Here is a 22,832-nt window from a genome sequence, read left to right on the forward strand (position 1 = left end):
TATGCTTTTATGTTGAAGAGTGTATAGTTGAATTTCTGGCTTTGGCCGGGGTGTCTTCAGCTACCTTGATGGGGCTGTGAGTCGTGTCAGGCGCTGTGCGCATGCGTGAAAGAGAGGGAACCCATACACGTCAGCACAGGGGATGTGGACCTGTGCGGCCCCGATAACACAAATGTTTCATCACCACCTGAGCCCTGAGCAGAGCAGTTATCACTCTCTGTTATGATAAAACGATGAGGACAAACAGAAGAAACTGACACCAGAATTATTCAAATCTATTGATAAGGCAAATGACAGGAGAAGTCAGATGGTTACAAAACCTATAGCCCATATTGTACTGACCAAGAATGTAGATACCAGTCGGATATAGTCCCTGAAAATTTGAGGATATGAGACTACCCGTGGAAGAAATCACATTCTACATTTACACACAAATTAAATCGTATTATTATTGATGAGATGCTCAGTATCTTTAAATCTGCTTTTTTGCAATCTCTGAAACTAACATTAGATCATTCTGTAGTGAGAGGAAACTACTAGGCTACATGATATGTAATTGAATAATTAAGTTAATTTGGACGCCTAGGTCCTGATAGTAGTTTACTCTACAGTGATGCCACTTAAGAAAAAGCACACTCACTCTATCGGAGTCATTATAAAACCAAACCACTCAGCTAATAGAGATAACAAGCACAGATAAGAATTGTAGCTGTACCTGCATTAATGCACAATAACATGTTACATCTTTAAATTAAAGGTTATAGCTCTCATGGATTTGCTCTTTGGAGTATTTATCAGGGTTTTTATGGCTTTTATGGCTTTTTTTCTGCTGAAGTTGAAGAATTGTGATGATGTTGCTCAGGCAGACATGGAGTAAAATAGTCCAAGCATTCACCAACCAGTTGCATGCAACGCCTGCAGGCGGGTCCGTGCGCCGTGACGTCTCTGGAGCGGGCTGGACTCAGGCAGAACTCATGGTGATGGGGATTATACAGCGGTGCGGTGGAGGTGGTTTCTACAAAGTGCGGCTGGTCCGGCTGACGGCTCGATGATCGCGAGGTTTGGCTGAGGAGCTGTGCGCAGCATGGGCACCGGGGATTACATCTGCGTGACGCTGCGTGGTGGTGCGCCCTGGGGATTCAGCCTGAGAGAGGGAGAGGGGGACACCTACAGACCTTTCCTAGTCTCCCAGGTATCTGTCTGTCCTCATATTAGGTGTTGATGTATTAATATAAGGTGTTAATTTGAGATCTAACACGATAATGTCAGATGTTTGGTCCTGACAAAGCCTAATGAACGTTATATTCATTTTACTGTGGAGATCTTAGAAATTACCCAGTTTGGATTACAAATTCCATTTCTATGGTATCAGTTTTTAATGAGTTTTGTTGAGGAATTCAGAGTTCCAAAAATAAAAAAAGAGTTTTGAAAACGTTGGACAAACTGGTGGGAGAGGATTTCTTCGGAGCGGTGCGTGTCGCTGCATTTTTGTGTGCGTTGGCCGTGTTTTGGTGCGAGATTCCTCGGGACCCTTATATGGTCAAGGCCAAGGGAGAGTGTGAAGCTGAGGCCAGTGCGATCTGTTATCACTCAGGAAGACTGAAAGCGAGAGAGCAAAGCGTAATTCAGACGAGTCACCAACCCGGAGAGGGAAAGGTGCGTGCGTAATGCAGGAACATGCAGAAGAACAAAAAGAAAAGTCAGCGAACACTAAGCTATGACCGTGCAGATATCCCTTGAAAAGAACACTGAAATAAATGACAGAAATGAGGTTAGGCAAATTATAGGTTATGCTATAATCACTCTGGCTCCATAATATTTGTTTATCCTGATAGTTTGGCAATAAACCTGATAGGCCCTCTGATAGTATCCTTCTGACACACACTGTTTGCTTTCTGTTTGCTTTTTGAAGTGCATATATTCATTCACTTTATGCACTGTACAATAGCTTATCTCCAGGACTTTGCATGTTCCATTCATTCTGTGCATTATATCACCAGATATTGCAGAGTCACTGATACTGTGCTTCAGTAGGCCTACAGTAACGTACTTCTACAATTCATGAGAATTTGTGAATAGATGATAGAATAAACTCCAAATTGATGTTTTATTCCAGGTTGCTCCTCATATAATCACTCTTGTCAGATTCGCCTTCAAAGACATTTGGATATATAAAATGCTCAAGTAGAAATGTCAGACTAATGCAGTATGTAATGAAGTACAGATAGTTGTGATGGAAATGTGCACTGAGAGAGGTAAAGCCAGGTGGCTTTACTCTGAAGAGCTGCTGACAGTCTATATATGGTATAGCAATGCATGTTCGGAAGTACTCAGGCTGCACGGATCCTTCATCAGCTCATCCTCCATGTAGAGAAAACGTAAATGTTTCTCTTCAGCTGCATTCCTACCACATCAAAGCTCCAGCAGAAGAAGGCACTCTGGAAGCATCAATAGATCATTTGAATGACGAGCGCTTAGCTCGTTTCAAACAATTAAAGCCACAATTCTGAAGTTCATTTGTGAATTTATTGTGATTTTTGAATGAATAGACATATTATTTCCACATTTGCTGGCATGAAATCCTGTCTTATAATTGAGCAAGTGGATACACATCCACTAAAGCTTCAAATTAGCCCATAAACATCTGGCTAGTTGATTTTAAGAGACTAAATAACTTATCATGATGTGATTGGTTGGAATAAAAGCATAAAATCAGTGAGAATCATTTCACACCCTTATACTGTAGGTCTCTGTTGAAGATGTTAACATACGTTGTGTTAAAATACATAAACAAAGGACAAAAAGGACTCAAATGTGAGCAACAGATGTCTTTGAGATCCAATCAAAGTTTTTACACAAACAAATTCCTCTCAGTCTACAGAAACTTTCCAAGCATGCTAAATTTCATTTATACAACCCCCCACAAAGTCTATACACTGTATGGAAAAACTATTGAGCAAGAGCCAACACAACTGTTACAAAATGCTAAACCAAAATTAGCACAAACCATGAGTTTAGTCAGGAAAACAACTGTGAAAGTCTCCACATGGGGTAATGCCCCCAACTTCTACCACCTGTTCCAGTTTTCTCTAGAAACTGAACTGTCAAGTTTTGAGTAAGTGTTTTCATGTGCTGCATGAGGTGCTTGTGATTCAATGCATTTAAGTGTTGGCCTGTTACAGTGAAGTCGCTACATATGATGCATATGCCTCCGACTTGGACATCTGGGAGTTTTAGTCCACCTCATCTGGAAGGCATAACTCTAAACATACCTCCAAACTCTTCTTGTAGGAAGGACAGAGAGCCAAGTCTGTTAGTTAAAAGTCAAAAAAGCAAACATACCAAGATCATGACAAATACTCTTAACCTCGAGGCTCTCCTGCGTCAGATAAAATGTGTTTTTCTTCAAGCTTCTGTTGAGTGTAGTGGAAACTGTGTTTTGTTTCTTGAGAGAAAGTGATTGTTCAGTGTACTGACAGGCAGTACAGTGGAAGGGCATGGGGCATCCACTCTAAAAAGGTTCTTTCCATATAAGGGAGGGCAGTATTTTTCTTCTCATTTGGAGTCCTGGCCTGAGTACAAAGTTGATGAGGTCACTTTATTTTTAAAGCTACAGAAACTGCAGAATACAAAATTTTACAAGTCCTGACCCACAAATACACCAAATCACAGCTATGGTAACAGCATAATGGTTGTTTTGGATAACTTGGCAAAAAAAGACTAATACTCAGCAGGTACTCCAAAAAAGAAATGTCTTGAAGCCTAACAAACTGAACAGGAGGTTTTGGCTTGCTGCCTACTAAGATATGCCATCATGGTATGTGGAATGTCAACATGCATCAGATCAGTTATGGAGCAATGAACAACAAAAAAATCTGAAGTCTTAATGCAAGTCTGAGGCTTTTCAGAGTCTAATAAGAACATATCCAAATATTTTCCTCATTCCATTAAATTACAGTCATAGCTGGACCTTTCATCAGGGTTATCTTACCCTTCGCAGAGCAAAAAGGGCTCTTGTTGCAGATGCCTCAGTCCTAATAGCGCACCATAGGAACCTTATTAAGCTGCCAAGCAATCAGCAAAATGCGGCTGCTGCATTCATTCAGTGCCGTTTTGCCCGAGTAAACAAAGTGCTTCACAGCTCCCTTTCCCTCTCACTGGAGTTTTTGGCATTGCTTTTTTTTTCAGCAAAACATCTAAATCCTGGTGCTGGGAGAAAGCAGTGACCTCAGATGATGACTGTGCTCATTTTGTTCCCCTTTTTTATCTCACATAATCTCAATAAATTAAGGCCAACACTCCAACGGCTTCATATTTTGATGACATGGACTTGAGTTGTACCTGGCTGTGAATGTTCTTTCCCAAAGTGAGGCCCAGCTGGTCTTGGTTGTGATTCAGCAGATTATGGAGGGAAAAAAAGGATAATGTATAGTAATAGTGACATTGTGATTTGTATGCATATGGATGTATAGTATTGCAAATATGATAAAAAGGCATCACTGTCCTGTGAAAACCATGAATCTCCAAACTGTCACCTGTCATGTGATAAGCCTTGTTTTCATCTGGAGTACTTATCAGCGAACCAAAAAGTTATTTTTAATGATATATTTATAATACAAAGTCATAAAGGAACACTTAATCCTTCATTTTATCTTAAAAATGTGTCGATTTCTGTCGAGACAGAAGTGACAGTGAACATCTGTGCCTTCAGCCATTTATGAATCATATTAACTTGTAATTTTAATGTAGTGTTTACATAATGTGGGCTTCTTTCCAAAATAAATCCATTTCATAAAATCAGAGTTAGGTAAGGTTTGAGCAAAGTTGCCTCAGCTCAAATTAAAGTAAAGAATGAATTAAGTGATCTGGAAATGTTGTCGAAACACCCAAATAGAATGTAATTCAGCGTAACACAATGTTTTTGCAATAAGCTGGCAGCAGGCGGGAATGTATGTTTGTACTTTGAAGTTTTTATTTGTATTAATTGCATTAGTAGTATGCCCAGGGAATGCAGATCAGAATTAGCCAGAAGCTAAACAGTGAAAATTTCTTTCTTTAAATGCTCCCTAACAAATAAATGTCATAAACTTTTGAAGTACTGAACTCTCTCGCTCCAGAAATGTTTCTCCACCTCCCCTCTAAGACAAAGAGGAGCAGATGAGTGAATGAAGTCCGATCATCCTCCTGCACGGTGTGAGTGCTACCTGCATGGCAGCTGGAAAATATTTTCCTGAAATGTAAAAACGTAATTGCTTAAAGCTGTGAAGGGCAGGAATTGCTGGGAGCTATGTGGGCGCATTATGCAGCCCTGTGTTTCCTGTGATTTTCTCTTGTGTTTAAGCCTATTAAAGAGATAATTTGAAAATGGGCAACCGAAGATAACATGTCTATATACTGCTGTCTAACTGTGGCCCCACATGATGACATAAATACTCCTTATCAGGGCAGAGTGTGTTTTTGGAAAGCACTTTATTTGAGGAAATAAAAGGCCAGCGCTGTTTATGTTCCTCTCTTCTGATACCTACTGTAGCATTTATTTGTTATCCTTTCCTGCACAGTTACTCCAGGCTGTGTTTCTCTTTCCAAGCAGCATAGGACAAACAGGACTGAGACGCTATCTGCCTCCTTTGAACGTTGCCTGGCTGTCTGTGTACCTTTGCGTTGCGAGGAGAGACAACGACAAATGTTTCCCCTCCTTTTTTGGAGCAGGAGCGGTTGCTGTGGCGTTCCACACAAACCATCCTCCCTGTTGTGAGGAGTGAGTCCCCAATAGGCAGCCACACTGGCTGCCTTATAGGGCCTGTTTGCACTCTGTTAACTCTTAAAACTCAGAAGGGCTTTGTCTGAAAGCTACCAGCTCTATAAAGTAAATGATAAAATACTTTGTATATACAGCAAAGTAGGCCCATTCTATTGCCAGTGGTGTTGCTTATGCTAGACTCATTCTTATGTGTTTAAGGTTCTGTACAAGCAGGTATGCTAGTTCACCTTGTTGTATATGTTGGAGCATGTGCTTTAGATGGATGCAAAAAATAGAGCAAATTAACTTTGCGTGTGCCTTTGAAATGCTAGTCATGGAACAAAAGTCAACAAGCATCAAAGGTATGTGAGACAGATGATGAAGTGTTGAATCAGGATGGGTTCTAATGCAAAATCTGTCCGCTGCATTTGGTGCACAAATGTTTTTTTTTGCTTGTTTTTTTGGACATTCTTTCTGACGGTCTTTGCCAACTCTGATGTTATGGACATGCAGGGATTCTCCTTCTCTTCCCTCAGCAGTAAAAGATGTATGTGTGCACGGCGCCATCTAGTGATAAAATTGTTTTACTGCATATATCTCGAGTTGAGACACATGTCCGCAGAGATGCAAGAATTGATTCCAGTTTTTAAATATTTCCATCAAGAAAGTAGAAGAGAGTGGAAAGGACTGTTTGTTGTGATATCCCCACGCACTCAACATTCAGTTTTCTGGTGCATTAGCCCCATGACTGGACCACATGAGAGAGCAACACAGACTTTCCGTGTGTTGTGCTGTTAAAATAAACATGGAGATGGATAACCACAGTATTGAAATGCCTGAGCTCTGAGCTCTTTCCAGTTCCACAATTTATGTGTCTGCTGCTTGCCAGTAGGGCTTTCTGGGTCACAGTAACTTTAATATATAAGAAACCTAGGAGGCTGTTTTTGTTTAGCGATGGTGTGATGAAGTAAATCAACTTGAAGTGAATGCTGGCCTGGCAATAAAAGGGCATTGTCATTATTGATGGCAAACTGGTCATTTACTCATTTTCAGTATCATCAAGGGTTAGCCTGTATTGACTCTGATCTATCAGAAACATTGCTGTGTATATTTGTAAATTAATCCTTTGGGGAATTAGCCAAAACAAAGACACATGGCCTTGTTACAGTGAATGAAATTGAGTTATGGAACATTATCCCTTCCAATATTTTAAGAATATTTAAGATGATGACTTTTTGACTTTAGGAGAGAGAGAGCGAGATTATACACAACAAGAATTAAACTTGAGCTGTCATGGTGCCCAAAAAGTATTGGTACATGAAGTGATTACCAATCTCAAGAACAAAATATGTTAACATATTTCCTGAGAGCATATCCTCTAATTGCATGGTACTGAAGGACTCATTTATTCCCCGAGCTGTATAAGTGGCCTTTTGTGCAAAATTTATGGGGTATTTCTCCTTATTAAATCCTCTTATTAATGAACCATTTTATGGGCCTCAAGAACCAATTACAAGGGAACCAAACCATCAGTCATTAGTTTAACTGTGTAAAGAGGTGCCTTTTAAATGGTTCAGCACAGAGCTGGCCGACAGCAACAATATGCAGCTGCGTGGCTAAAATACAAGGTATACCTAATCCATGTCTTCAATGTCAGTGGCACTGGTTGTACTTTGAAAAGTGAACTGTGCAAACTGCTGCTTGACTCTACAGTGACTTATTGATCATATACTCTTCTATTCATTTCCAGGTGTTTCTGGTTAGTTTTGGGAAAAGACCTCATCCTCCATATCTTCATTTAATATGTCTCAAATACTAATGAGCCAGTCTGAACACGTGTTTTCACCTGATTCACTTTTGGTGTACTTCGCTTTGGCCTGGCTTGAACTTCATACACGTTGAAGGGTATGACATATTCAGCAATCAAAGCCAGCCTTATTTTATCTGTAGAGACCCTTGACATTGCACTTAGCTTTGTGCTAAACCACTGTTTATTTACAGTCTTCCTCTCTTTTGCTTTCATTAATATAATTTGCAGGCTGACTCTTGTATTTATGGAAAAAGATTTTTCTCATATTATTCTCATGAGGAGGCATCATGTATTTTTGCTTCTTTTTATAGCCTAAAAATGTTTGTGACATTGACCCAGGGAAGAAGTTTCTCTATTATGACCTTCCTCGCAACTGACAACATCTTAAAGATGATTTATTTTGACTTCCTTTAAATAGAAGCACTGCGATAGCTCGGCTGTTTGCGAAGGTTATAGCGACATGCTCACACCTGGGGCATCCCCACTGTGTTGATCTTTATCTGTGGGTTCCATTTGTGTTTTTTGTGTCACTGGCAGCTGGTTATAGTGTTACCTCATGGTGATACTTAGTGAGGAGTTTACCTATGCTGATAATGGACACTGACCCAGCATGTAATATATATTTGTCTAGTTTTTCTCATGAAGATTTTGTCTTTCACAGGTCGAAGAAGGGGGCCGTGCCTTCCTGGCTGGAGTGCAGGAAGGAGATGAGGTGGTGTCACTCAACGGAGAGCCGTGTGCTGATCTCACCCTTTTACGAGCCTTTGCGCTCATCGACACGTCAATCGACTGTCTGCAGCTCCTTGTGAAAAGGTAGCACCATTTATGGCCTGTTAAATTAATGATGGTGGCATTGTAGCCATAGAAAATCTGTGACTTGTAGAAAACACGACGCAAACACAACACCAGGCTTGAAAATCTGTCTGTACATTCAGTAACTCTCAATATCTAAGCATTATGACAACTGAGCCATGCAGTACTGTATGTCCTTGGACAATGCTAAATGATTGTTGCTCCACTGTATTAGCATTTAGATAGCATGTTGTTTTATGACCTGTGCCCTTTTGCATCGTTCAGTGAACAACTGACTGCCTGTGCAGATATGTGCATCTATGTCTCTGTGTGTATTGGTGAGTTAATGTGTGTCAGCTACGCTGACCTTCCAACTGGCTTGGCCAGTGTGCTACACATTTAGGTCTTGATTGACATGCAGCTGCTCAGCCATTACTCAGTGGGCACTGGCAGTGTGTTTATCAGGGTGACATGTCCTCAAATATTGCTGCATATGCCTTAATGTGCCCACACTTAAACTGCAGAGTAATATACAGCTGTTTTGAAGGCATATTAAAGTCAAACCTAAAGTATTAAATCTATAGTTCTTTTCTTCTTGTCTGAAATTGTGTTCTTTGTGCTATAACAGGGATGTAAGCACAGTGCAGGATTGTTGTTTATATGACTGCATGACTATAGAATCTTGTCTCTGTAGAGTTGGAAAGCAGATGACCTCAGCAACAAAATATATTATGACATGTCACTCAAATGGACTAGTCACTGGGGTCTAATTGACTTAAATTCAATAATTGCAGTGAGAGTTAATGACATTCTGCTATGCTATTCCTTGCTGACCTTGAGAGTGGAAATTAGGCAGAGTGATGTTGAAGCGTGATTACTTTCCTCTTCAGTGACCTGGCCCTTTCATTTAGCTTGCTGCATGAAGATTAAATCTACTTGATTACTTTGACAACTTGAGCAATGGGAGACGAGCTTTACATCCTCAACAATCCAATGGCCCCATTCCTCAGTGATGATGTACTGCTCATTCAAATGGTATTGTAATTTAATGAGCAAAAACAATTTGTGTGAACGCCAACCCCGGCCTTACGCTGTGTCTGGAAAATAGAAAGAAATGTTTGATGATAAAAAAAATCAGATGATAAAAAGGCAGTGTAGATATTTTGTCTGTAAGTCGCTTATCCTTAAATGCACAGGCCCAAAAACTGAATGGTGACATTATCACTTATTGCTATTCATGATAAATATTGGTTATCGATTCAATAACACTTGCACCTCTCATTTGTTCCTGTTCTCCCCTCTCCTTTGAAAGATACTGCACCATCCCCCCAGAAGACTCTGAATCAGAAGAGACATACTCTGGTCAGAGGGACTCTTCTGGTGCTGCTTTAGAGAGCACCACACTCCACATCTTCTCCCCAAAGCACAGGTCCCAAAGCCCAAGGGGGCTCTACATATCTGAGTCACACGATGAGCCCTGCTGTGGGGAGCTGGACCGCGACTCAGTGTTTCCCAAGGGACCGAAGCTGCTTTGCACCGAGCTACATCGTCCCTCATCTGGCAATCAGAGAGGCCGGGAACCTGGTTTTCAGGAAAATTATGAAGAAGTGCAACGATGCTTCTCTCCTGGGGACATGGTTGAGCTTCAGGTGTCCTTCTCAGAGCAAACCTTAGACGATGTTGGCTGCACCTCTCTTGGGAATGCTGTTGGGATCCAGGGAGAACTCTCAAACAGAGAGGCCACTGAGACGATCCACTCCACCACGACGTCAAGCAGCGTGCCATGCTCTGCCAGAGAGCCGCTTGGGCAGCACGGAGTCGTGCTCAGCTCCCCTTTGATGCTGGGGCAGGTGGAGGTGGTTTTGCAGCAGCCTGCAGCATCAGGGGCAGGGAGGGGCATCCTCAGCGTGGGAGGCCCCAGGGTCAGTGGAGGTGCTGGATACCAAAGCGAGGGAGAAGAAGGAGGAGGGCACTGTGAGGGGCTTCCTGGGTCTTTTACTGTCTCATTTGGAATTCCCTTAGAAGAGGCAACACCAACAGAAGAGCAGGACTGTGATTCTGAGGGGGATCCAGACAAACCCAACAAGCATCGGGCAAGACACGCCAGTAAGTACCTATGTCCCATTTCCATCTGTGCCATGGAGTAATGTCCTTGTCTGCATTCATTCTTTGTGTGTGAGTGTGTGGGTAATAAGGATCAATTCTTTGAGGAGGAATCTGCAAGCTAATCGGTCAACACTAAATTGCATTTGCCAACAACATGTGTGCATTCCAAAGCCTGATGTCCAGTGTGTGTGCGCTCCTCAAAATAGTATGTGTCTGTCACTGCAGTTGGAGGAGGGTGCTCATTCCTTTGAATGGAAGCAGATACATCCGGGTCTAACCTGAATAACAACAGAATCAAAGTGATAGCTGGGAGGCACAGTGCCGATGCGATGGTGACAGTCAACGAATGCTGCATATGAAGAATCAAAAGAAAAAGAGATTAAAAACTATATGAATTGAACATGTGTGAGAAGCTACTACACTTTTTAAAACATCTTAAACTATCCATCTGAAGAGGCTTGGCAATGAATATGGATACCGAGGCGTTCGTCCGAGCTGTGTTGAAGACATAAATATAACACCAGCACGCTGATGATGCCTGCAGAAGTAGCCCTTTGACAGACACCAGCATGTGCTCCCCCAGCCCGTTACCTGATCCTTTCAAACTGGGTGCTTTAACTGAGCTAAAAAAGTGAGTCCGTTGCTCACTCCCGCTGTCTCCTCCACCTTCAGGTTAGTCTTGCAGGAATATAAAAAAGTAATCCTATGTGTTATTTTATTACTGCCTTGAGTTGTTGGATATTTTGAGAGTGGGTTTGTTGTCTAACGTCCATTATCGGATTGGCCAAGGTGTTGGCAAATGTGACAGATTTAAGAAGAACAGAAGGTTTTAAGTGGACAGCTTGCGAACTTACAGATAAGGATTTATTGCATGCAGGCTATCTTTAATCTTTCTTTGGTTCATTGTCTGTGAACAATTTAGGATATTAGACATGGGTCAGAGAATTTCATGATCGCTTTATGGGTTGACATTTTATCTTCAATTGAATGAACAAATTTGATAATGAAGAAAACTACATAGCTATTGGTCGATAAATATTAAGAATGGACTAAGAATATATAGATTTGAATGCTTTGCATGTGAAGGAGCCAGTTCATAGCTTTTTTTACAGCATGTTTATTCTGCGTTCAGATCAGTTAAACAGTGCATACAGTATTCGTTGTTTGTCAGTCTGTTGTCATTTCTGCCTCTGATTTAACTGAGAACATGGGATGCATCTTTAAAACCAGTGCAATATTACATGCTGAAACAAATTTTTCTGTGTCTTGCTTAACTTTGTTTTCAAATGTAATTTTGCCATCTCTCACCATGTAATGTCTGCAAGTTCTATTTTTACTCTTCAGAGTGCTACACCAAAGTGGGGTTCATATGATGGAATATAATTTCATCTTTTCGACTCATATTCAGGATGGGAACATATTAAAAGCAGCTTTCTACATTAATTATTAAAAGTAATTTAGTCAACTACATCTACATTATCAGTGCAGATGCAGTGTAAAAGGACTGCCTTGAAGTTGTCTCAAGTCAGTGACCAAAGAGTGGTACAAACAAAACAGTTACTAATGGAGACAAAGGAGGAAAGAAAGTTCAAAAATAATTTTTGTTTAAAAACATGCAATTAATATTGATAATTTCAGGTGAAATCCATCCGAGAGAAAGATTGCTTTTGATTCCCCTCTTTAGGAACCTGTATTTTAAACACTGGACTCTCTTTCTCTTTTTCTTCTCTATACAGGGCTCAGACGTAGTGAGAGTCTGTCTGAGAAGCAGGTGAAGGAGGCCAAGTCCAAATGTAAACGTATTGCTCTCCTTCTTACGGCTGCTCCGCCCAACCCCAACAACAAGGGGTTGTTGATGTTCAAGAAACATCGACAGAGGGCGAAGAAATACACACTTGTCAGCTACGGCACAGGAGAAGACGAACCAGAGTACAGTGACGAAGAGGACGAAGAAAACGAAGGCGACAAACAAGAAACCCATACTGTTGAATTTACCCTTGTGGCTCCTAACGATTCTGAAATAGACAAGCATTTCCTCACTAATGCTCAGAGTAGCAAAGGTGTGCTAACTATCAACTGGGATAAGGGTCTCCTTGAGATTGAAAGGAACCTGAACAACAAAACAAAGATGGAATGTTTGCCTGAAACCAAGGGCAAGGGTGCCCTAATGTTTGCCCAACGGCGTCAAAGGATGGATGAGATTTCTGCTGAACATGAGGAGCTGAGGCGCCATGGGATGCCAGTAGAAGGAGTACTAGCAGCTGAAAAGAAGACAGTGGAACAGTCCTACATGCAGTCCAAAACAGAGGGCCATGCTTACATGGATGTAAATATACACCAACAAAGCCAACAGCAACAAGAGTACCAGCAGCAGTACTATGAACAACAACAGAACTACCAACAACAGCAATACCAACAACAGTATCAGCAGCAGCAGTATGAACAGCAGCATTATCAGCAACAGCAAATGTATCAGCAGCAGCAAGAATATCATCAAGCGCAACAGCAAATGCAGCACTACTCTACAAACATCAATGGCACAGTGCAGCATCAAACCAGTGAAATGCAGAGTTCTTTCAGCAACCGTACTGCAAAGCCTTTCTTGGTCGAAAACATGGCGGCTACCCCTTATTCTCCCGCAATGAGTGGGACCAATCATGATTCTGTGGGCCAAGGAGAGCAGATAGCTTCCCGGGATGAGCGCATTTCTACCCCTGCTATTAAAACTGGCCTTTTGATGGATGCAAGGAAAAGAACCTCTGGCAAGCCTATGTTCACTTTTAAGGAAGCACCAAAAGTATCACCTAACCCAGCATTGCTAAACCTCCTCAACAGGAGTGATAAGAAGTTGGGATTTGAGTCAGGACCTGAAGAAGACTACCTTAGCCTTGGGGCTGAGGCGTGTAATTTCCTCCAGTCTGCAGTTAAACACAAGACTCCTCCACCAGTGGCTCCGAAGCCGGTGATTAACCCCAATTCTCTTCCTTGGTCCCCACAGATAGAAGTGACCAACCAGGACATGCCTCAACAAGCTGAAAATAGTGTATCCACACCTGCTATAGCCCCCACTACAGAATCTACCCCTGCTCCAGAACTAGAGCCAACCCCTGCACCTGCCCCTGAGCCCTCTCCCCCTCCTGCCCCCCAGGAGGTTCCTGCCAGCAATACCACAGAGGAGCAGCACACATGGCCCCTCCTGGAGCCTGAATCTCAACAACAGCATCTGCAAGTGACAGCTCAGGAAGAATATGGTCGTATGAATTCTACACTGCAGCCTGAGCCTGCTCCTGTGGCAAGCTGGGCTGCAGCACAAACACAAGCACAACAGCAGCCATCTACCAATTCTTGGCATCCATCTCAAGTACAACCCCAAGAACCACCTCCAAGTCAATCCCCACAACAACAACCTTGGGTGACAAGTCAGCCTACACAGACTCAAGTACAGCCTCAACCCCCTACAAATACTTGGACCCTTCCAAACCAACCATCCTGGAATCAGCCTCAAGAGCACACACAAGCCCAGACAAGTGCTCAGCCATCCTGGGCCCAGCCTCAAGAGCAAACACAATCACAGCCACCCTGGACACACTCTCATGAGCAGCCAAGTATGCAGCAAATGCAACCAACCTGGGGTCAACCTCAAGACCAACCATTGCAGCATCAGCCACAGGCCCCATGGGCACAGCCATCACAAACGCACTCTCAGCATCAGCCACCATGGGTGCAACAACCCCAGCAAAAATCTGAAGCACAACCCCCGTGGGTTCAGCAGGTTCCTCCAGAATCCCAGCAACAACCCCCATGGGTTCAGCAATCACCGCATCAGACTCCACAACAAGCATGGCCACAGGCACAAGCACCAGGTCAGCCTCAACCACCTTGGGTCTCTGCTCAGCCTCAACAGCAACCCTCAATTAATGCATGGCCTCCGTCACAAACTCAAGCCCAAGTCCAGCCACCTTGGATCCAAGCAGCCCAAGCCCAACCTCCTGCACAACCCCAAGCCAATTTGAATCCATGGGCGCCAGTTCCTGCCCAGGCTCAGTCCCAACCTTCATGGACCCAGCACCCTTCAGAACATGGTCAGCATCCCATGAGTTCTTGGGCCCAAGAGCAAAATCAGGCCCAACATCAACCACCTTGGGCTCAACCAGTTCCACCCCAGCCCACACCACAGCCAAATTGGCAACAATCGACTTCAAAGACTTCGCCACAGCCCCCAATGAATACATGGCCTTCAGCTCAGGCACAGCCTCAGACACCTGTGAATACTTGGGCACCACAGTCACAGCAAACACCTGTGAATGTTTCCACGTCAATGGTGAACACAAATCCATCTCCAAAACCTTGGCATCCACCGCAAAATGCGCCACAAAACCGGGCCCCTCCACCCCCACCACAGCGAATGCACTCTTTTACTATTAGTCAAAGAGCTTCATCACCCATCAACCCAATGGCCACTGTCTTAAACCCATCATCCCCAGGTTCAGCTTTTGAGATGCCAGCCGTCAGAGGGAAAGGAGCTGATATGTTTGCCAAGAGGCAGTCTCGTATGGAGAAGTTTGTTGTGGACTCTGAGACTGTGCAAGCAAACAAGGAGAGCCGGTCAACATCGCCAACTGCTTCCTTACCAAATGAATGGAAATATACACCAAACGTACGTGCTCCACCTTCACGGGCATATAATCCTATTCAGTCTCCTTCTTATCCCCCAGCAGCAACAAAGCAGCCCCCTCCAAGTAGTCCTTCAATTAAAGCCAAGAAAAAAGACAAAGAGAAGCAAAAACCTGCCCCTAAACCCCTCAATGTTATAGATGTTATGAAGCATCAACCTTATCAACTCAATTCCTCACTCTTTACCTTTGGCCCAGCAGCAGAGGCTGCCAAGCCCCCTGCACCTAAGCCCAATTGTTCACCTCCTCCTAACCCTCCTGTCGAAAACCAACCAATTAGATATGAGCAAATACCCCCTGTCCAGCCAGCTGTACCATTTAATGCCCCATATCCCCAGCAAGCCTATGGAATGCCCATGCAGCCTATGATGCATGATGGCCACTATCAGCAAAATCCAGTTTATCCTCCTCCTTCCAACCCTTATCAGCAGCCTCCTGGTGGTCCTTACCAGCAAGTATATAACCAACAGTATCAGCAACCTGCCCCACCTGCTTATCATCCCCAAGCTCCTCAGTCTCCAAACCCTCCCTACCAACAGGCAACGCAGGTCCCTTACCAACCAGCCAACAGCCCTCCCTATTTGGCAACTCCCTCAATACCTTACCAGCCACAGCCTCCCAGTAGCTACGTTGCACCTAGTTTTCCTGTAGCTGCAAGACCTGAATCTGCATCAGGTGGCAACACTGTAGCTGCTCCTAAACCTAAATTTACAGCTAAAAAGAGCTCTGCTCAGGTGTGGAAGCCCACGGCAGTTGACGAAGAGTGATCCTGGTGTAGATTCATGACATGCTTAGTGTCTGCTTGAGTCAAAGGGTTGGTGCTCTTGCAGGCCACTGCCAAGTGGACTATTTTGAGCATATAAACTTGCTGTTGCAATGACTCTTGTCACCTCTACCCACTCTGAAGGTTTTCAAAGTTTTTCGAGCTGATGCAAATGGCATCACAAACAGCTTAAGAAAATGAGCCATGTGAACATGTCAAAATGCATATCTTTTTAAAGCATGTGCGTTTTGACATGTTCACAGGAAATGATGCATATGGAAAATAATTAGAAATTAATCTAATTTTAAGTAAATGAATCTAAAGTTGGTGGCAGTATAAGAATGTAGGGGAGCATGATGTTCAGTCATAAAGGAGTGAGATAAAAATGTGACAGTGATAATAGGAAGTTGATTTTTTAAAAGAAGAAAATGTGAAATGTGTCTTATTTGATAAAAACAAACAAAAACAGCTAAAATACAAGTTGAATGAAAATAAATCAATGAAATGAATAAAGTAAAAATAAACATTAAGTAGTGAGGAAAGAGGTCGGGGTCTGTGGGGTGTAATGATACCAAGCAGAAGGCTAAATTTGCAATGTCGATGTCATAAGTGCAGAGATTATGTAACAACTCTGGAGTTTCAAGTGAAGGCTGGAGAATACAGGAATACATACATAGCAACAGCAAACACTGCCTTGCTTGAATTTCAAATGTTTGATTAAGAGACACTTTATTCTTCAGTGGCTTTCCTCAGTGTCTTTTCCAGAGCGCCTACTTCAGTGGGTTGATTTTATTTTAAGCTTTTTAACAGCTGTTGCATCATGTTCGCAACTATATTTAAACTGCCTCATGGGAGGGAGTGCAGAGGTCCAGAGATAGTAGGCTTAAATTTCACCTTAAGTCACTGAAACCACTTTATCAAAGGATATAAAAAGTCCTTTTTCTGATAACAGAAACTATATAACATTGCTCACTCTACTAGTTTCACTCTTCCACGCATCTTCTCCTGCTTTTGTTTCATATAAATAGATGATAAATGATTAACAAAAGAGATTTATTGAAAGGACAACCAGCCTGGTGATCTTCACAAATATATTTTTTGGTACAGGGCTGCTTTTGTTCTTCATGTTCTTTTCTTTTTCCTTTTCCTTTGTGTGTTTTTCTTCATAGTGCACTTTCTGTATGATTCACTGCAGTGCCATTAAAATGTCTTTCATCCTTGTTTGGCTTTCCTTTCTTTTGTCCTTTGAGCATGCTTTTTGGGTTTCTTCTATTTCTAGTCTCTTTTCTTTCCATCTTGCTGATCTTCACCACCCCTCCACTTGCACTATAAATAATTACAAAGTTTTTCTGTATTTGCTCAGGCAAACATTTCAGCTAGGGATCAGTCAGTTTGTGTGCAAGCACCATCAAATATATAAAGATGTAAAGAGCCTGTAAACATCAGCCAGAAACACCTCATTATCCAAATCACCTACTTTTACAGCGATTGAGGTGAATGCTTGTGAAGCACATTCCTGCTGCATGACCACCTGATGATGCATTTGTGAAGGGTATTATTAGATCGGTGACTTCACTGAATACAGGCGACCTCATCGGATAATTCTGCAGGTCAAGTGAGTGGGCCCCTGCTGAAATGTATATCCATGGTGTGTCATGCATTTTCAGAAAAGGTTGTGACTTGTTAAGTGGAAGTTTTAATAGCAAATGGTGTCTTTAGCTGGTAGATTTCTGTAGGTTTTGATTGCTATGGCTTATAAATGCATCTCTATCTCGGCACTACTTGTTTTCCCAATGCCCTCTGAACACAATTTGCATTTAAATGGTTGTATTATTCAGACAGAAATCAGTTTAAACATCTTATTTATGCAAAAAGGGGAATTTTCTGTAAGTTCAAAGACCACACATTAATGGTAAATGTATGCTGAAACAACTAAACGTTGGTACTTAATGCTATACATTGTCTAAGTTTTATTCAGAATAAGGCCGGACAGATGTTCTACATATAGTTCAACCTACCTTCCACTCTACAAATATTACTGATAGAGCTAGGACCCCAAAGAAAACCTTACCATAAATCTAGATAAACAGAGCCATAACACTTGTGCACATGTAGACTATTTTGAGCATCAGTCTCAATACACACCGTCACAGACACCAACTCAAAAAAACCTGCTCTGGCCCCATTTATGAGATATACTAAATGTTAAATTCTGCAGAATGGCAGCTAGGTAATACACATAAACAATGTGAGGCAGATATATAGTCATCTGGGCAATCTGCTTCAGTGGAACGAAAATATGACCTTAGACTGTCTACTAATCTACTCATAGATTCTTGTGTCTGCCCTAATCCAGGATAAAGCTGCCACAGGTGTTTTAGGCCAGCTACCTGAGTCAGCAGAAAATATATTCCCCCTTGACCCATTCAGCTACATTTTCCCTTTTTTTTTTTAAATGACCGCACTTGCTCCTGCTCTGTTGTTTTTGCCACCTCTTGTCATCTGCTGACCTTACACATCTTTCACCAGATGATGGCAGCACTAGCACTGATTTTGCTGCATGTCTGTCATGTCCAGCAGAATGTTAAAGTCACACTCAAGTAACGGTGCAGACGTGCCTTGTCACCTCACATAACCCTTGGCCAGGCATCCGAATGGGAATTTTGTGTCTTTTAGCAGGTTCACCATCTCAAGTGCACTTTGCTGTGTATTGCTGTCCAGCAAAGGTGGATCCACTGTCAAGGAGCTGAATGTGGCTTACTCTGGGAAGCCCATGCTCTCTCATAAGCCAGTTGTTCTAAGAAATAAGAGGGCTGTTCACTCTGTTTGGACAAATGCTAAAGCACTGGGTTAAGGAGGCTTACTGTGGAATGGACAATTAAGTCCACACAAAGTTTAAAATAATAAGTTTTATAGAGCCTTTAACAGCTTTAACAGTAATTTATTTTACTGGCTATTTCATGGTTTGTATATTTATACACAACAAAACAGAATGTTTTTCACATGAGATACAATGTTAGCGTGTTATAGCACTTAAAAGAAATGTGTTGACAAAGAGCTACTTTATTTCCAAGTGTTTTCCAAGTTGATTTGATTTGGCCTGAGGGCTAGTCAGCCAAACAAAAATGAACCCTTACTAAAATAAACATGTCTGGATCTTTCTTTACAGGCACTTGGCAGGAGCTACTCCCTTTCCCCACCAGCCAGAGTACCATCCACAGGCCAGAAGTCAGCTTCGGCTTCTTCTTCCCCCAAGCCTCCGGCTCGGGCCTCCGAAACTCCCCCACTGAGGCAGACATCCTGGCTGGAGAGGGTCCACAAACCCATTACGCCCTGGGAGGCCGCCTCCCGGCATCCCCTGGGCCTGGTGGATGAAGCCTTTGCTTTCCAGAACCTCCAGCAAACCCTTGCTTCAAACGTCCGCTTGGCAGCCCAGCGCAAAATGCTGCCCGAGCCGCCAGTAGAGTGGAAGGCCAAGGTTTCTTACCAAGCCCCGCAGAAAACAGGCAGCCACACGTGGAGCCAGAGCCAAAGCCGCAGTCAGAGTCGAGCTCCGCTGCCATCATTTGTGTCCCCAACAAGGAGCACCATCTCCATCCCTGCCTCTAATGCCGGTTACAGGTCCCTGCCCAGACAGTGGCAGCCTCAGAGGTCTGCAGCACAAGCGAATGTGGGGCCCTCAGTGTCCTACACCGAGTACAAGAGGCCCTTGGGAAAACAAACTTACAAGTCTGTGTGCACCAGCAACACTTGGAGTTGGAAGCGGTAGGATGCAGCTCCACCTGCGTGACCTTAAAATGAGTCAAATCCAACTCCATTCCTTAACACATCCAAGTGCAGTTAGAGCATTTTTAATTCATCAATCTCTAAACAAACAAAAAAATGGTGAGTTAGCTCACAATGAAGAGGACATTTGGATAAATGATTGTTTGATGAATGATAGATTGCTGGATTTCTCCCACTTTTGCTAATATCATTTTTTTAATTGCTTTATACATTTTGCTCTGAAATCTTTAGTTCAAAATACATTAGATGAGATCTTTGCATGCCGTAATCAAATGTGAAACGAGTTTATCACTTTAACATTAACATTTAACTGACAGCTTTCTAGCTAGGTTAAAACACTGAAGTGGGCCCGGGCCATGGATATAATGAGTCTGACATGTTGAGTGCAAAATATGTGGAAAGAGAATGTAGAGTAGCAGTATATCTGGAGTTAACTGCAGCTGTTGACTGTTCAGCGACCCTTTCAGAATATACAAAACAGGTAATAATGCCATCCTGAGAACAGAAATATGTGAGGATGCAAAGAAGGAGGAAGAATCGGTGACCTTCCCATCAAACAGTAAGTTGCAAGCGGGGATTGTCCCCTGAAATGTTGTCAGCTTGTGGGTGAATTTGCCGTTCATGCTGGTTTGATTTTCTGCTGTGGATGTACGTATCTAGCATGCTGGTTCTTGCAGTGATTGTGCACTTTTTTGGGAGGATGGGCTTTTTTTTTTTTTTTTTTTTTTCAGCAGTCCATGAGGATGGTGTTCTCAGATCAGGAAATCATTTCACTGTCAGAATACAATTAGAGATGCATCAGACGTGAGGCTTCAGACTTGGGGAAAGGTTAGTGCTATAACTCGGCATGTTGTGGGCAGACACGTCGTTATGTAAGATCTCATAAGTGAGATTAATCCACTTACTTACCAGGTGCATTTTAATTAGTGCATTAGCATGTGGACGTTAATTACTCAGAGGGAGGGGGAAGATGAGAGGCAGAAAATAGGGCATCTTTTTGGACCGTTATAGTTTCCCAAGACTTATTTCCTTTGAATTGTCACATTCCAGCACAACAAAACAGCTTGTAGAAGGATATTGGAGTTTTATCACCCTGATTCCAATAACAATGTAAAATCTAAGTAAAAGCAGAATGCAATGATTTGCAAATCTTTTCCTGCCTGCATTCAGTTTGATACAATATAAAAGAAAGATATTTATGTTCAAACTGGCAAACTTTGTTGTTTTTTGTACATACGCTCATTCCGAATTTGATGCCACGTTCCAAACAAGCTGGGACGGGGAATGTTTACCACTGAGTTACATCACATTTTCTTTTTGCGACACTCAGCAAGCGTTTAGGAACTGAGGACAGTAACTGTTAAAGTTTTGAAAGTGAAATTATTTCCCATTCTTGCTTGATATATAACTGCAGTTTCTCAACAGTCTGTGGCATCTGTTGTCACATTGTGTGCTTCATAATGTGTCACACATTTGCAGTGGGAGGCAAGTCTCGACAGCAGGCGGGCCAGTATAGTTCCCGCAACCTTTTACCCTGAAGCCACTCTGTTGCAACACGTGCAGAGTGCGCTTTGCCATTGTCTTGTTAAAATAAGTCCCTGAAAGAGACGTTGTCTGGATGGCAGCATATGTTACATCAAAACCTGGATGTACCTTTCAGCATTAATGGTGCTTTCACAAATGTGCAGGTTACCCATGTCAAGGGTACCGAACACGCCTCCATACCAGCACAGATGCTCGCTTTTGAGTTTTGTGCTGATTACAATCTGGATGGTTCTTTTCCTTCTTATCCAAGAAGACCTGATTTCCAAAAACAATCCAAAAACATCGCACTTTTCCATGTTGAGTCTGTCTATCTCAGATGCTTCACTTTGCATGGTAGAGGCTATTCCACCAATGGCTTTCCAAAGTGTTCCTGAGCCCGTGTAGTGATGTCCTTCATATAGTCATGTCGGTTTACCTGTGGAATGTTCCAAGCAGGTGTTTTTTGGTGCATCCCATAACTTTACCAGTCTTTTGTTGCCCCTGTCCCAACTTGTTTTAAATGTGCTTTAAATGTTGTATTTACACAAAAACAAAAAAGATGTTTTCCACAGTGTCTCAAGTTTTTTGGACTCAGCTGTAGTTGGGAGTAAAAGTGAAATTGAGGAATGTTGATTATGAGTACAAAAAATTGTTTTAGTTTGTGACAGGTTTGCTGGTGCTGGGAGAATTGCTTACAGCATGTATTGGGTTTGTGGCTTGTGTTTGGTTTGGGATTTTGCTGTAGAAGATTAAAGCTAGGCTGTTGTTGTTTCCACAGAGTATACGTAATGTCCTAATGCGATTCTCACCGAGCAGTCTCATCAACATAAATAAGATTGATCACACAGCATTGTGTTGTGTCTCAGCTGACTCACCCAGCATCCTGACATACTGTGGTGTATCTGTGATAATTACGCTGTATTGCTTCCATTCAGACAACACTTATAATGGTCACAATACAACACCAGTAATCAATTTCTGTTCCAAACTAATTCAGATATGGATTCACATCAAGCATTTTACAAAATAAATACAACCAAATAGCACTATTTCACAATTTGCGCCGTGTGTTTGTGCTCTTTGCTCTCTATTCCAAGCATGAAATACTTGGCTCTGGGCCATTTGTTGCTTGCTGTACCATCCCATGAAGCTTTTTGTATGATGTGCTGTCTCTCGCGCTGTACCCAGGGGAGGGGGTTGGGAGGGGTTGGTGGGGACTTGTTCCCATGGTGACCACCAGTTACATAATAACAGTGGGTACCTACTGTAGCTGAACCATTAGAGAATGACAGATAGGGGCTGTGAGGGAGATGATAAACAGAAATTATTTCCAGACTAATTTAGATTTTAAGAATGCGAGCAGGATACAAATGCTATTAAAAAGGCGACGCTGGAGTGTGAATCAAAAAGTGCATGTAGTTTTAAAATATTTCACTTAGCGTGTGGGGTTCCTGGCATAGTTTTCTCTGTGCCAGGCATTACAGTGTGCCAATGAACTGCTGCTTTTAACAATCCAACTCTATGCTTTCCTGCCCTACGTGTTGCAAACCAAACCTGTCTAACTTTATTTGTCTATTTCACCAAGTGAAGAAATATACAGGGGGCAATTTTAATTTAGCAAGGTCAATTAAAACATAG

The 22,832-nt window shown here is 42.4% G+C and overlaps 1 protein-coding gene across 2 annotated transcripts; it reads left to right on the top strand.

Moving 5' to 3' along the window:
• The first annotated feature begins 1,072 nt into the window (after positions 1–1,072).
• On the top strand, positions 1,073–22,366 carry LOC121626724 (synaptopodin-2). 2 transcript variants are annotated; one of them, XM_041965390.1, is made up of 4 exons: positions 1,073–1,192; positions 8,212–8,363; positions 9,655–10,448; positions 12,185–17,098. In XM_041965390.1, exons 1-4 carry the CDS (start codon positions 1,085–1,087, stop codon positions 15,886–15,888), a joined length of 4,758 nt encoding a protein of 1,585 aa, XP_041821324.1. In that variant the 5' UTR covers positions 1,073–1,084; the 3' UTR covers positions 15,889–17,098. The 2 variants fall into 2 exon arrangements, with proteins under 2 accessions (XP_041821324.1, XP_041821325.1); XM_041965391.1 differs by lacking the exons at positions 1,073–1,192; positions 8,212–8,363 and adding an exon at positions 19,054–22,366 and having other exon boundaries at positions 9,900–10,448; positions 12,185–15,105.
• The last annotated feature ends 466 nt before the right edge of the window (positions 22,367–22,832 follow it).

The sequence above is a fragment of the Chelmon rostratus genome, chromosome 23, assembly GCF_017976325.1.
Source record: "Chelmon rostratus isolate fCheRos1 chromosome 23, fCheRos1.pri, whole genome shotgun sequence".
Classification (NCBI taxonomy): Eukaryota; Metazoa; Chordata; class Actinopteri; order Chaetodontiformes; family Chaetodontidae; genus Chelmon; species Chelmon rostratus.